A 12,764-nucleotide genomic window follows, 5' to 3' on the forward strand; every position below is an offset into this window, starting at 1 on the left:
TAGTTTTCGCAATACATTCATAGTGTGTGGATATACTGAAGAAAAAATTTCGTTATTGATTGTTTTAAAGCAAGACGCTCGGACAAATCAAATTTAGTTTGCAATTAATCACCATTACGGCATAAAAATTTCACTGAATTGAGGTAATTAGTCATTTGAAAAAAATTATTGCGTCCCTATAAAAATTAATAACGTCATATTTTTTTTTAAGGTCTTCCCCATTTATTTATGTCATTTATCATATTTGAATAATTTTTTTTGAAAAAATAGCATTTTTATGGTCCGAGTTACAAATGAAACTTTCATGGAAGAAAATCTTTATTCAACTCAACAAACAAACGGAATTTAGCGCAAATGTTCAAATTGTCTCCCGTTAATCGATTTCAAGTGATGACGAAGCAGATGTACCCCATCAGGATATTTGGTATCAACAAACTGGAGCTCCTCCTCACTTGGGTATAAACGTCTGTTAATACCTTAGCGCCACATTTTCTGGAAGCTGCATCGAGGACCTATCGAGTGACCACCACTTTCTCCAGACTTGACCACGCTGGATTATTTTTGTAGTGTCATTTAATATCAAAGGTTTATTTCAATAGGCCAAATAACAGTTACGTCAAAAAAATTGCGCTGAAGTGGAGCAGATCACTCCTGTGGTAGGAGTACGAATTTATTATCGATTGATACATTAATGAATTAACGACGATAATTAACCACTGAAGACCTTGAGTAGAGTGTAGAAAGTGTTTACACTCAAATTGGTCAGTGCCAAATGGTTGAAGGAGCACAATTTCAACATTTATGCTAAATTTCGTTCGTTTTTTGGGTTGAATAAAAATTTTCTTCCATGAGAGCTTCATTTTTAACTTTCACAGTAAAAGTATCTTTCCAAAATAATGTATGCAAGGTACCAATTTTTTACACCATCAATTAGATAAGTTGCATCACTGTCTAACAAAACAGAAAAAAAGGTAGTCATTTAAAAAAAAATTATGCTATAAAGTGGTCATTTAAAAACTTTAATTCACCAGTCCATTCAAAAATTTTGTTTTGAATTTTGTTCCTTACTTTATCCACACACTGTAGTTTCCATCACTTCAGATTTTGCACAGACTTTATTTGAAAATTATCAGTTTGTAACTATGCCCCACCTGTATATTATTCTAATTAAAATTTTTTGCTTTGTAGATATGTTCACTTTCTAATTTCGACTGATATCGATGGCTGAATTCAAAATTAGAATGTTCAATTATCACTGTTTTCTTCATTAACTGTAGCCACTACTAGAAATTGCAAGCTGTGCGATGTTATGAAGAGAAATAGGTAATTCTTTACTTTAACGCCCCCTCGTATTTTTATTTAATGACTATTTTCAAAATGGTTCATATTCATTGAAAGTAATGTGAGCATGATAGATAGACAAAGCAGTTTCGAAAACATGAGCTTTTGTGTTATTCAACTCAATGAATATTTAAAAACAATAATATATTCACGGAAAATTTGTCTTCAAATATAAAAGTTAGAAAATAACCCTATTCAACCGACTATTGAAATTATTTATTGATAAACTCTACGTATATAGCCATGTTCCGATAACATAACTAATAAAATAATATCTGGCAACTTACCTGTAAACCTGCGAATGATACTTGCACGAAGGGATTTACCAAATCTTGACTCTCCCCCGTAAAAGCTTTTTTCACATTAGCCATTAAACTAGAATTCATTTTCGGAAGGCCATCTGCTTTGTATATTTTGATTATGAGCCTCGCTTTCTGTCTATTAATGGGAACACCATCTGGTAAAAGAAGGTTTCTGTGGGGAAAGAATTTGATATTAGTTTGACATTTGTGGTTATTTCATCTACCGTTATTCAATGAGATCCGGTCTTTTCAAAATTTCAGAACATAGAATTAAATCTGAATCGAGCATTGAGGATAATATCGCTATTCTATCTCGATGGAATCGAGATAAAAAAGGTTTCGTGTATTGATAAAATACTGTTTATTGATGAGAAAAAATACTGAGCAAGACAAACAATGGTCTGATGAGTGTTATTCCGACTTTGTCCCATCGGCAGCAACATTTTAAAAGTGGTATACTGACTTTAAACGCTTTCGAAGAACCACCGACTATACAAAATTCTCGGTTCCCTAATTAGGGAGTTGTTTCAAAAAACATAAAAAAAGTCCACGAAATGGTTTTGAATGATTAAAGTTGCGTGAAATAAGGGTGGATTTGAAGGCGATATTCAAAAGCAACAATGCATTGTCGATTTCGAACACTGCTTGGAGCTGTTTGAGCAGAATAAAAAGAAAATTTGTGTCGATATGTGACAGACGATGAAACATGAATGCGTCACTCACTCAAATGAGTCGAAGAGAACTTTAGTTGAGTGGAAAAGAGGTCAGCAAAAGCGCCATCTAAAGCCAAAAAAATTTCAAGAATCAACGCATAAGGCTATGGCATCTGTACAGGTTGGGAAAATTTCAATATTTTAGCACTTCAACTTTTGAATCAGACATTTGAAACCATAGAAATATTGAGACTCTCAGATTTTGACTATTTTAGTTTATTTATATACGAGCCATGTTATATATTTTTGAAATCGGTAAAAATTATGGCACAGAAATCTAGTGTTCCCAAAAGAAGATGGCCAAAAATAAATACAATTCTTGATAGTTTCTCAGAAAAATAGAACTAGAGGGTGGTATCACATTTTGTCTATTTCCTCAAAAGTTGTAACATTGTAAAACATAGAAATTTGCCCACGCTGGGGATGTGCATTGTATATTCCTTGAATATCTTGACGATAGTCAACTGTGAATATAACATAAAGTTATTGAATCGATTGAGAGCACAAATTTAGAATAAACTCACTCGAATGCAAAAAGAAATCTTTCATAAATCAATGATTAACCATTGAGCAGCCAGCTTATTCTCCAGATCTGACCCCCAGTGACTATTGCCTGCTGACCTCAAAAAAAGCTCCAGGAAACAAAATTTGGCTCTAATGAAGGAATGGTTACCGATGTTGTGCCTATTTCCAAAGCAAAGACAAATCTTTCTACATATTGAAGGAACTGAAATGTTAAAGGCGCGTTGGAGTACATGTATCACTCTTGAAGGAGAGTATGTTGATGAATAAGTTAAAATTTCAAGAAAAAATGTGTTTTTACAGATTAGGCTCGAGACTTTTTGAGTGAATTTTTATATTTAGTATTTAGAAGATGGTTAATAGAAAACGTTTGAATTTCAGAATAGCACACAGGGTGCAAAACTGTTAGGGCCGTGAGTTTATTTTTTCACTAGTCGAAATTAGTTGCTACGTAAAGTCGAACTACAATTTGTGAATTCTCGTTTTTTGTAGAAGAATGAATATAATTTGGGTTTTCAAAAACTTTAGGAAAAATAGTGTTCAATTCATTATTGACAGTATAACAAGAAAAAATTAATATATCGCTTACGCTTCTATGTCATCTTCATCCTTCTCACTCTTTGCTGGCACCTTGACTGGATCACCTTTGCCTATGACACTGATATCACATTTCAAGTATCCTTTTGGACCACCTGTTATGTCGTCCGGGTCAGTCAACAAGGCCCATTTGTGGAAGAATTGATGATCTGGTGAAGAAAAGTGATGTTAAATGGCATATTCCCTCGATATGGGACCAATGCAATGATTTCAATGACTTTGAAGAAATGTGTAATTTTCTCGTATCGATTTTCATTTTCTTGTCGATCTTGTCAGATTCATGCAGAATGGAGTAGTGTGGAAAGTGATATTTCTCTCCCACGTGATTGATGCTGAGAATGACGATGTGAAGCGGTGAAGCAGTAATGGCGAGAAATACACTTCACGCACGAGTTGTACACATTATTTTTTGAACAATCGTATACATATCCAGGAAGTATATAGATTATATATATCTTTTACTTAAACATACGCAATTTCAAATGAAAATCTACAAATTATCATGAAAAATAATGTTCGAAACACAATTTGATGCATTCTGCCAATGAGTTACAAAAGCATTCAACTTATAGACTCAAAGACATTTGATGTTGGTTATTTTGTGTCTTGAATCTGTTAAAAACTTCACAGATGAACGTTTGAAAATATCTGGATCGACGTAAAAAGTAGCAAACTTTTACTTTCCGCACTAGTGTGGGGAAGTCAGAAAACTTATGGAACACTGGAAATTGGACATATTACATAATCGTAGAAAAAATGATTTCGAGATATAAAATTTCAGAAATGAATATGTCATTAGCATTTTTCAAATATTTATCCTCACTTCATTTATCAAAACGAGTATGTGGAAATCATAATTTTTTTGAGAAATTGTTAGTACCTATTGGCGAAAAAAAATTTAGTTTCTAATACTTATTATAAAGAAGGGTGCGAAATATTTTGAAGTGTTTATAAGCAAGCCAACTTGAAAATCATGCAAGATATACAATAGCAAAGAAAGCATAAATCGAGTTGTTTCAGCTAGGAATATACAGATCTATACAGTAGGTATAAGCAAAACAGTGCACGTAAACTTTGCCTTTGTAGGGTATACATTTGTGATAATTTTGAAGAGTTTTCGTTTTTACTCACTTCTATATAAAAGACGTTGAGCCCCTTATTGAGGAGCAATATGTTGTTTCCAATGGGGTTATTTTGAATTCAGGAAGGGAAATTAATGAAAATTGAAAAACAAGACAACCATTCCATTTCCTAATTGAAGCACTGTGAGAAAAACCCTTCTCCCGCTATTCCGTTATGTTCAATCAAACCCAAGTGATTGCGCTTTAAGACAGAGTAGAGTCAATATTTTCTGAAGACAAAAGTCCAAAAATTCTGGGAGGAAGAAACATAACAAAGATACAAAAAGATGGGTCCCCTTCCCATTAACTATGTTGTTATTAGACCAGTGCTGTTTTTTTGTCCAAATGAATGACAGAAAATGGGTTTACTATAGGGTCGCTCCAAAAAGTGATGAGTAGGATTTTGAAGCGAATCAATATTAACATCCAATTTTCAATTCATCTTGTGTGAGTGGGATGAAAATTTGGACTCTATTGAAGTGCACCGCAACCATTTGCCTAATTTCTTGATGCATAATCCTGTTCGATTGTTAACTTTCCGGAAATTACTCATCTGAACTTGAACATCTCCATACAGTATTCAGGCGGTATCCTAAAGCCTTTCCTGCATGAGGATAATCCCTGGGTTCCCATTTCACAAAGCAGGGAATTTTATAGATTGGATCTAGAGGCACATTTGATCTCATCTCTAAAAAATTGCTTACGATTTTTCGTGCTGAAAATATCATTTTTTCATATGTCATACCGCTAAAGATAACATTTCGACGTCCAAGTTTCTCGATTATAAATGAACCTTTGTCCTCTTCTATAAAAATTGCTTTCGATTTTTCATACTGAAAATCCTGTTTTTGTATGCGGTACAACCTTACTACTTACTTACCACTGGAGATAAAATTTTGTGGAAAAAAATTCAAGGAATGTTTGTTGCTTGGCAATTTTGCGAATGACATTTGATCGAAATCACATGCCTGATTACTCGGGATTTCGCTGGAAAAAATACATGAGGGAAATTGCCAAAAAGAAAAAACTTAAATATCCAGAATTTTATCTGCCTAAATTTTATTTCCAGTATTATTCTACATGACATGGAAATTAGTCGAAAAGTAATTTAGTAATATTTGAGAAATATACGGGAACAAAAATTCTTGAAAAATAACAGGTTATGAAGTATCAAATTTGAACATTTATTCGATTGATTTTCAAAGTAAATTATTCGATCCGATGTATTATCTAATCCTCATTTAAATTTCCCAAAAATTTTGATTGGCATCAGATATATGATTGTCCCCTTAAAGAATTTGAACAAATTCTTGGACTTGCGTTATAGTTCTTGGGCTCAGAAACAGAAAGTTCTCGAGATACAGCGCCTTGAAGATGTATTTGTTTATCATCAATCAAAGAGCTTTCATTTATCAATGGGATGGAATTTGAACTGAGAAATGGTTATGCTCAATTATTTCAGGCACAGCCATCTACTATTATTCTATAGTGTCGGCCGACCAACCGTCCGTAAGCATAATAACTGTCGAACTTTGAATTATCTGAGTGGGTTCAGATCTCGAATCCCGTAGTTATGTTTATCATTGTCTTAATTGGCCTAAGGGTTGCACAAATTCGACTATTTGAGATATTATTCTCCCGATAATTTCATTCTAGTACGAATTTGGAATTTCGCATTTAGATGTAAAACAATATCGAGCAAAATTTTATATTGAGCAAGTATCAGTATACGATAAAACTCAAGATGAATATAGATATGATCAAATTGAAATTTTGTATGTCAGCAAACAAAAACAATATCAAGCCATATACAAAAGTTCATGTTCATTGCGTCCTTAGAACCATGGAAAATTCAAGCAAAATTTGAAAAACAATAACCAAATATTAAGTGTAGTAAAAAGAAATCCATTATTTTTCTAAAACATGGCTTTAGTTAATCGAATCTCGCGTTGAATAAGTCCAATCGGGTTCCACTAGATGAAATTTCCTGTTACAAATACTTTTGTGACAGTTTTGTGATTGTTGACTCAGTTCAGATTGACTGCGCGTCAAATATGGATACTAGCAAAAAGAAAATATGCTATATTTTATATTTTTTCCTCGATAAAAATGAAAATGCGGAAATATAAATAGTGTTTATGATCTTTATATTGTAGCAGCCAAACATTCGTAATTTTGGTTTTGTCGATTCCGTTCCGGTAATTTCGATGTCAACGAACACAACGCAATGGAAGGCCAATAACGCAAATGTCGATAAAATCATGGACATTGTCGAGTCCGACCATCATGCAAGCCTAAAAGCTAAAGATTGCACAAGAAACATTTTGAAACATTTGCATAAGGTTGGCCTCAAGAAGAAGCTCGTAACCACGCATACGAGCTCGGTACCACACATGTTAACTCAAAAAACCTCATGAACCGAAAAGTTGATTCCTTACGACAACGTCAAGCTAAAACGGCCGTGGTTGAAACGCGGTGAGCCGGCGGAAAAAAAAGCCCAAACCAGGATTGACGGTTAGGAAGGTTTTGCTGTGTGTTCGCAGGAATTATCTATTATGAGCTGCCCCATGACGGCACGATTGTTAAATCGAAACTATACTGTAAACAATTGGTCCGACTGATTGACTCAAGAAAGCAATCGCCCAGATGCGGCAACTTTGAACAATAGGAGAGGTTCCAACAAGACGGCGCAACATGTCACACAGATCGTGCCACAATCTATTTATGGAAAGACACGTTTGGTGACCGCCTAATTTCACGTTTTGGACCTGTGAATTGGCCTCCAAGATCTTGTGATTTAACACCGCTAGACTACTTTCTGTGGGGCTATGTCATTAGTATATGCGGATAAGCCACAAACCCTTGACCATTTGGAAGACAACATTCGCCGTGTTATTGCCGATATACGGCCACAAATGTTGGAAAAAGTCATCGAAAATTGGACGTCCAGATTGGACTACATCCGAGCCAGCCGTGGCGGTCATATGCCAGAAGTCATATTTGAAATGTAATGCCACAAGATTATCCTGCGGATAAATAAAATTCATGTCAATCGAATAATCCATCGTTGTTTTATTGCAATTTAAAGTTCTATAGCTTGAAAAAAAACACCCTTTATTATGAATAAAAAGGAAATAAAAAATTATACTTTAATATCTGCAGAACTCTTTATTCCTCATACTTTTCGCAATATCAAAATTTTCATTCATAAAGAAAAGTACACTCTTTGTTCTCAATAAACAACAGGAGAGAAAAATATTTCTTGCTCCAATTCCGAGAGAGTCCTTTTCTTCCTATGTATCATCCTCCAGATATAAAACTGTTCACTCCTTGACACACTGTGTAGAATAACAGCCCGCCTCATGTCATAATTCGTTAAACCAATCCTGTAACTATGAAATGTCGGTATATGAACTGGCTTTATTCCCAGAAATCTCGCAACAATACCTGTAAATAAAACATCCTCGACTTTGATATACGAAAGTTGCAATGCAGTCGAATATAAATCTGCAGCCAATCTGGCAGCGAACAGATAACCAGGACCACCCATAAAATCTGGAAATCGATCCAGTTTGTACTGCTCAGTTGATATGAAATATTTTATCTTCTCGTTACGGTAAGGTTCCAGCTTCTTCACGATCCCGCCGTAAATCTTCTTAGCTTCCACATCCAGCGTTGTCAATAATTCTAGGAGGTTATCTACGTGAACAAACACATCTTCGTCAGTTTTCAAAAGAAAATCTGCTTTCGGGCAGAAAGTCTGCACCCATTCCAGAATTGAAAGCGTCTTCAAGGTCAAATTGAAATATGTATCTGAAAACCTTCCTTGCACTATATCTGCGAAGTATTCCTGTTCGAAATCTAGATGGATTTTGGTCACTTCGTTGTCGGTTTGACCTACGAAGAACACAATGGATACATCTCTTCGCTTCGAAAATTGTCCCCAAGTTTTTCTGATAGCATTGCGTGACATCTTTAGCGATGGCCTGGAGAACACTGCTATGAGAAGAGAAATGTTTAGACCTTCATCAGGACACAAGTGAGGGTTGGACATTTGAAATCCAGTAGGGTATAGTGACCCAATAACCTGGTTATTTCCACTTTCTGAATAATTAACGTGTTCAATGACAGGTTTTTCGAACATTATCCTCAACAGGAATTTCGGTGTTCTCATATAAGCAATAAGAATCAATAATACCATTATCGCCACCAGTTTGATTGTAGCAAATATAAATGACGATAACATTGGAAACAGCACGATCTGATATTAATAGGTTAACACGTTTCAGATTGTCATTTTGACGCTGAATTATGAGAATCAATAAGGACAATAAAGGGGAATCGTGTCGAAACTCTCTATGATTGTTTACGATTTGAGGCTACGTTCAATATTTGGATATCCCCTGCTGCTTGAAACTACAAATGCCTGAGTGGAAAGTGAATAGAAACAACAAACCAGAAATCATTTTTCTTTATCCTACGTAGTCGATGAATCAATAGATCGAGTCAATATACTCAGGAGTGGAAGTTTTACGTTGTTCTGGATTAATTCTGAACAACGTTATTCGAACAATTTTCATCTCGGTTGTTTCCATTATTTGCCGTGTTCTTGAGTTCTCAGGTCGGGTTATTGCCGCTTAGGTGAGAATTGGCCTTATTGTAGTATTATAAATTCTTGGTTTTGTTTCTATTCCAAGATGTTCATTTCGGAAAATGGTTTCATTCAATTGAGCAGCTGTTCTTGTTGCTCTTATTGCTTATTTTTGAACTTCTGATTCCACGTCAGTTTGATATTTCTATACCCAAATTCTATTTCCTGGTGTATTTTAATGTCGTCTACCTTCAGTTTAAATCTCAAACGTTTTTCAGATGTAGTTATTCATTTAATTTTGATTGTGGATATTTTAAACTTTACGTTTCGGAGACTTGAATGAAGAAGAAATCTCTGGAGATCATCCTCATTTTCTCCTATTAGTACATTATCACATGTATTCACCTTTCATTTTATATCACCGTAACTTTCGAACTAGAAAAGCAGAGATTAGAGATTATGCGAATAGCTCCCTGGAACATCAAAAATACCTATTATGGAGATCTCTCAGAATCATTTAGTAAGGGGTCTGATATGGCAGTGTCGTAATACCATAAAGCAACTGACCAGAGGAAATGAAGTAACTCTACTATGGGTATTGGGGTTTGTGGTATTGAAGAAAACAAAAAGCCGAAGAACATGCGAAAAAACATCAAGGTTAACACCTGTTGGTTCTGAGACATTCAATGGGCTTGGAAAAGACCAATATAAGACAGCGGTTCAACAATGGGAGTGGGGCAAAAGAAAAACCCTATAGAGAAACATTCCGGGTCTTGCTCAGGCTCAGGCAAAGAATTTGAAGGTGCTTTCACCGACCTATATCAGGAAGCTCCTGAAGCTTCCTCGAGTTGAGATTTGGGTAATGGTGAGACAACTGACAGGTTAATGTCTGTGCAAGTACCTTTGGTGCCACATGGGTAGGTCAGCAGATCTAGAGGGTTATCTACGTGAACAAACACATTTTCGTCAGTTTTCAAAAGAAGATCTGCATTCGCGCAGAAAGTCTGCACCCTTTCCAGAATTGAAAGGGTCTTCAAGGTCAAATTGAAATATGTATCTGAAAACCTTCCTTGCACTATATCTGCGAAGTATTCTTGTTCGAAATCTAAGTAGGTTTTGGTCACTTCGTTGTCGGTTTGTCCTACGAAGAACACAACGGATACATCTCTCCTCTTCGAAAATTGTACCCAAGTTTTTCTGATAGCATTGCGTGACATCCTTAACGATGGCCTGGAGAACACTGCTATGAGAAGAGAAATGTTAAGTCCTTCATCAGGGCACAAGTGAGGGTTGGACAATTGAAATCCAGTAGGGTATAGTGCTCCTATAACCTGATTATTTCCACTTTCTGAATAATTAACGTGTTCAATGACAGGTTTTTCGAACATTATCCTCAACAGGAATTTCGGTGTTCTCATATAAGCAATTAGAATCAATAATACCATTATCGCCACCAGTTTGATTGTAGCAAATATAAATGACGATAACATTGGAAACAGCACGATCTGATATTAATAGGTTAACACGTTCCAGGTTGTCATTTTGACGCTGAATTATGAGAATCAATAAGGACAATAAAGGGGAATCGTGTCGAAACTCTCTATGCTTGTTTACGATTTGAGGCTACGTTCAATATTTGGAAATCCCCTAACTGAACTACTGCTGCTTAAAACCACAAATGCCTGAGTGGAAAGTGAATAGAAACAACAAACCAGAAATCATTTTTCTTTATCCACGTAGTCGATGAATCAATAGATTGAGTCAATATACTCGGCAGTCGAAGGTTTTACGTTGTTCTGGATTAATTCTGAACAACGTTATTGCACGTTATTCGAACTATTTCCATCTCGGTTGTTTCCATTATTTGCCGTGTTCTTGAGGTCTCAGGTCGGGTTTATTGCCGCTTAAGTGAGAATTGGCCTTATTGTAGTATTATAAATTCTGGGTTTTGTTTCAATTCCAAGATGTTCATTTCGCAAAATGGTTTCATTCAATTGAACAGCTGTTCTATTTGCTTTTATTGCTTGTTTTTGCACTTCTGGTTCCACGTCATCTCAGCTTGATATTTCTATACCTGACGTTCATTTCCTGGTATACATATTTTAATGTCGTCTGTGATCAGTTCAAATCTAGAACGTTTTTTAGATGTAGTCATACATTTAGTTTTGGCTGTGGATATTGTAAACCTTGTGTTTCGAAGACTTGAATGAACAAGAAATCTCAGTTCTCCTACATCCTCATTTTGTCCTACATTATCTCATTCCTTCATTTTTCATTTTGTATCTCCGTAATTTTCGAACTGAAAAAGGAAAGAGATTATAATCCTGAGACCTTCTATGGGCTTGGAAAAGAGCAACATAATAAAATATATATAAATAACTGGGGCACCACAACACCTGTGCTGGGATTACCACATGTGAATCCACCAACCTGGTTGCCAAACTGGATCGCATATTGAGAGCACCCTTGAAGCCCCAACAGAAATTTGATCTCGTGAATCGATATTTAATACCAAGATATATACACCCGATCCCCTTCAGTCAAATCCAAGGTCCTGAAGAAAACCGACAGGCAGATAAGAAGAACAGTTAAGAAGATTCTAGACTGCCTGTATACATAATTGAAGAAAGTCTGTATACCCCCGTACATGTTGGGGGTCTTAGTCTGTTCTCCTCCTACAGAAAGATCCCGAAAATCATAATAGCTAGAGTTGAGAAAACGAGACAACTCTTTGATGGAGTAATGACATATAATATTTCCTCGACCAAACGCGTAAGGAAAATGATCAAGCTACATCTCAGCACCAATCATGCGTACGACAAGAACAATGCAGAAAAATTGGAGAGATCATTCTATGGAGGAGGTACAGGACAAGCTGAAAACGACGGTGCCTCAAATTTTTACATTCGTTCACCGCTGGTGGTGTGGTCATGGAAGGACTATATCTCAGCGATCAAGCTGAGAACTAAATCGCTGCCCACGAGAGGACTGTCGTATGGCCCCCGTGAATCCAGGATGTGCAGAGCTGGTTGCGGTAAGGTGGAGTCCCTTTCCCACATGCTCCATCAATGCCCACTTGGCCATACCAAGCGGATGAACAGACACAATTTTGTCGTGAAGAGGATCGTCGATGCAGCCCGAAAGAAGGGATGGGAGGTTGTCGAGGAGCCTCACATCAGGGACACCAGGGGTAGGCTCAACAAGCCCGATATGGTCTGCACTAAAGGTACGGATGTGATAATTGCAGACGTGGGGGTGTCATGGGAGGCCCCTAGGTCGCTCTCTGAAACATATCATCTGAAGAGAGCGACATATGACCAGCCAGAGCTGTTGGAGGTGGTGGCAGCAAGGAATCCAGGCAGGAGCATCCGAGTCCTACCCATCATCATCGGAGGAAGGGTGTTCTGGTGCCGAGAAAGCAGTGCCCTTCTGCAAGCCCTCTCAATAGACACCCCGCAAATTAGAAGGTACCTCGTGATGACAACTCTACGAGGAGGATGGTCCATCCACAAAGATGTCAGTAGCAGAGCGAGTGATTAGCATTCCATATTTTGACTTTATTATTATTTTAAGGTTT

General features: G+C 36.4%; 2 protein-coding genes across 8 annotated transcripts in view; both read right to left on the reverse strand.

The window, feature by feature from the left end:
• LOC123673941 (otoferlin-like) overlaps nt 1-12,764 on the reverse strand; it is a 218,658-nt gene that overhangs the window by 101,150 nt on the left and 104,744 nt on the right. For all 6 annotated transcript variants that reach the window (XM_045608715.1, XM_045608718.1, XM_045608716.1 and 3 more), the window contains 2 exons: nt 3,468-3,624; nt 1,629-1,815 (listed from right to left, as the gene is read on the reverse strand). In XM_045608715.1, coding sequence (XP_045464671.1) covers nt 1,629-1,815; nt 3,468-3,624 — 344 coding nt within the window. The remainder of the gene's footprint in view (nt 1-1,628; nt 1,816-3,467; nt 3,625-12,764) is intronic.
• Nucleotides 7,842-8,958, reverse strand: LOC123673942 (beta-1,3-galactosyltransferase 5-like). 2 transcript variants are annotated; one of them, XM_045608722.1, is made up of 2 exons: nt 8,044-8,958; nt 7,842-7,982 (listed from the first exon to the last, which is right to left on the reverse strand). In XM_045608722.1, the coding sequence occupies exons 1-2, from the start codon at nt 8,840-8,842 to the stop codon at nt 7,972-7,974; spliced, it is 810 nt and encodes a 269-aa protein (XP_045464678.1). In that variant the 5' UTR covers nt 8,843-8,958; the 3' UTR covers nt 7,842-7,971. The 2 variants fall into 2 exon arrangements, with proteins under 2 accessions (XP_045464678.1, XP_045464677.1); XM_045608721.1 differs by having other exon boundaries at nt 7,842-7,988; nt 8,044-8,956.

The sequence above is a fragment of the Harmonia axyridis genome, chromosome 2 (assembly GCF_914767665.1).
Source record: "Harmonia axyridis chromosome 2, icHarAxyr1.1, whole genome shotgun sequence".
In the NCBI taxonomy this organism is placed as follows: Eukaryota; Metazoa; Arthropoda; class Insecta; order Coleoptera; family Coccinellidae; genus Harmonia; species Harmonia axyridis.

Bases quoted from the DNA above. Each gene is read 5' to 3' on its own strand.
- LOC123673942 (XM_045608721.1), bottom strand. From the start codon at position 8,842: ATGTTATCGTCATTTATATTTGCTACAATCAAACTGGTGGCGATAATG.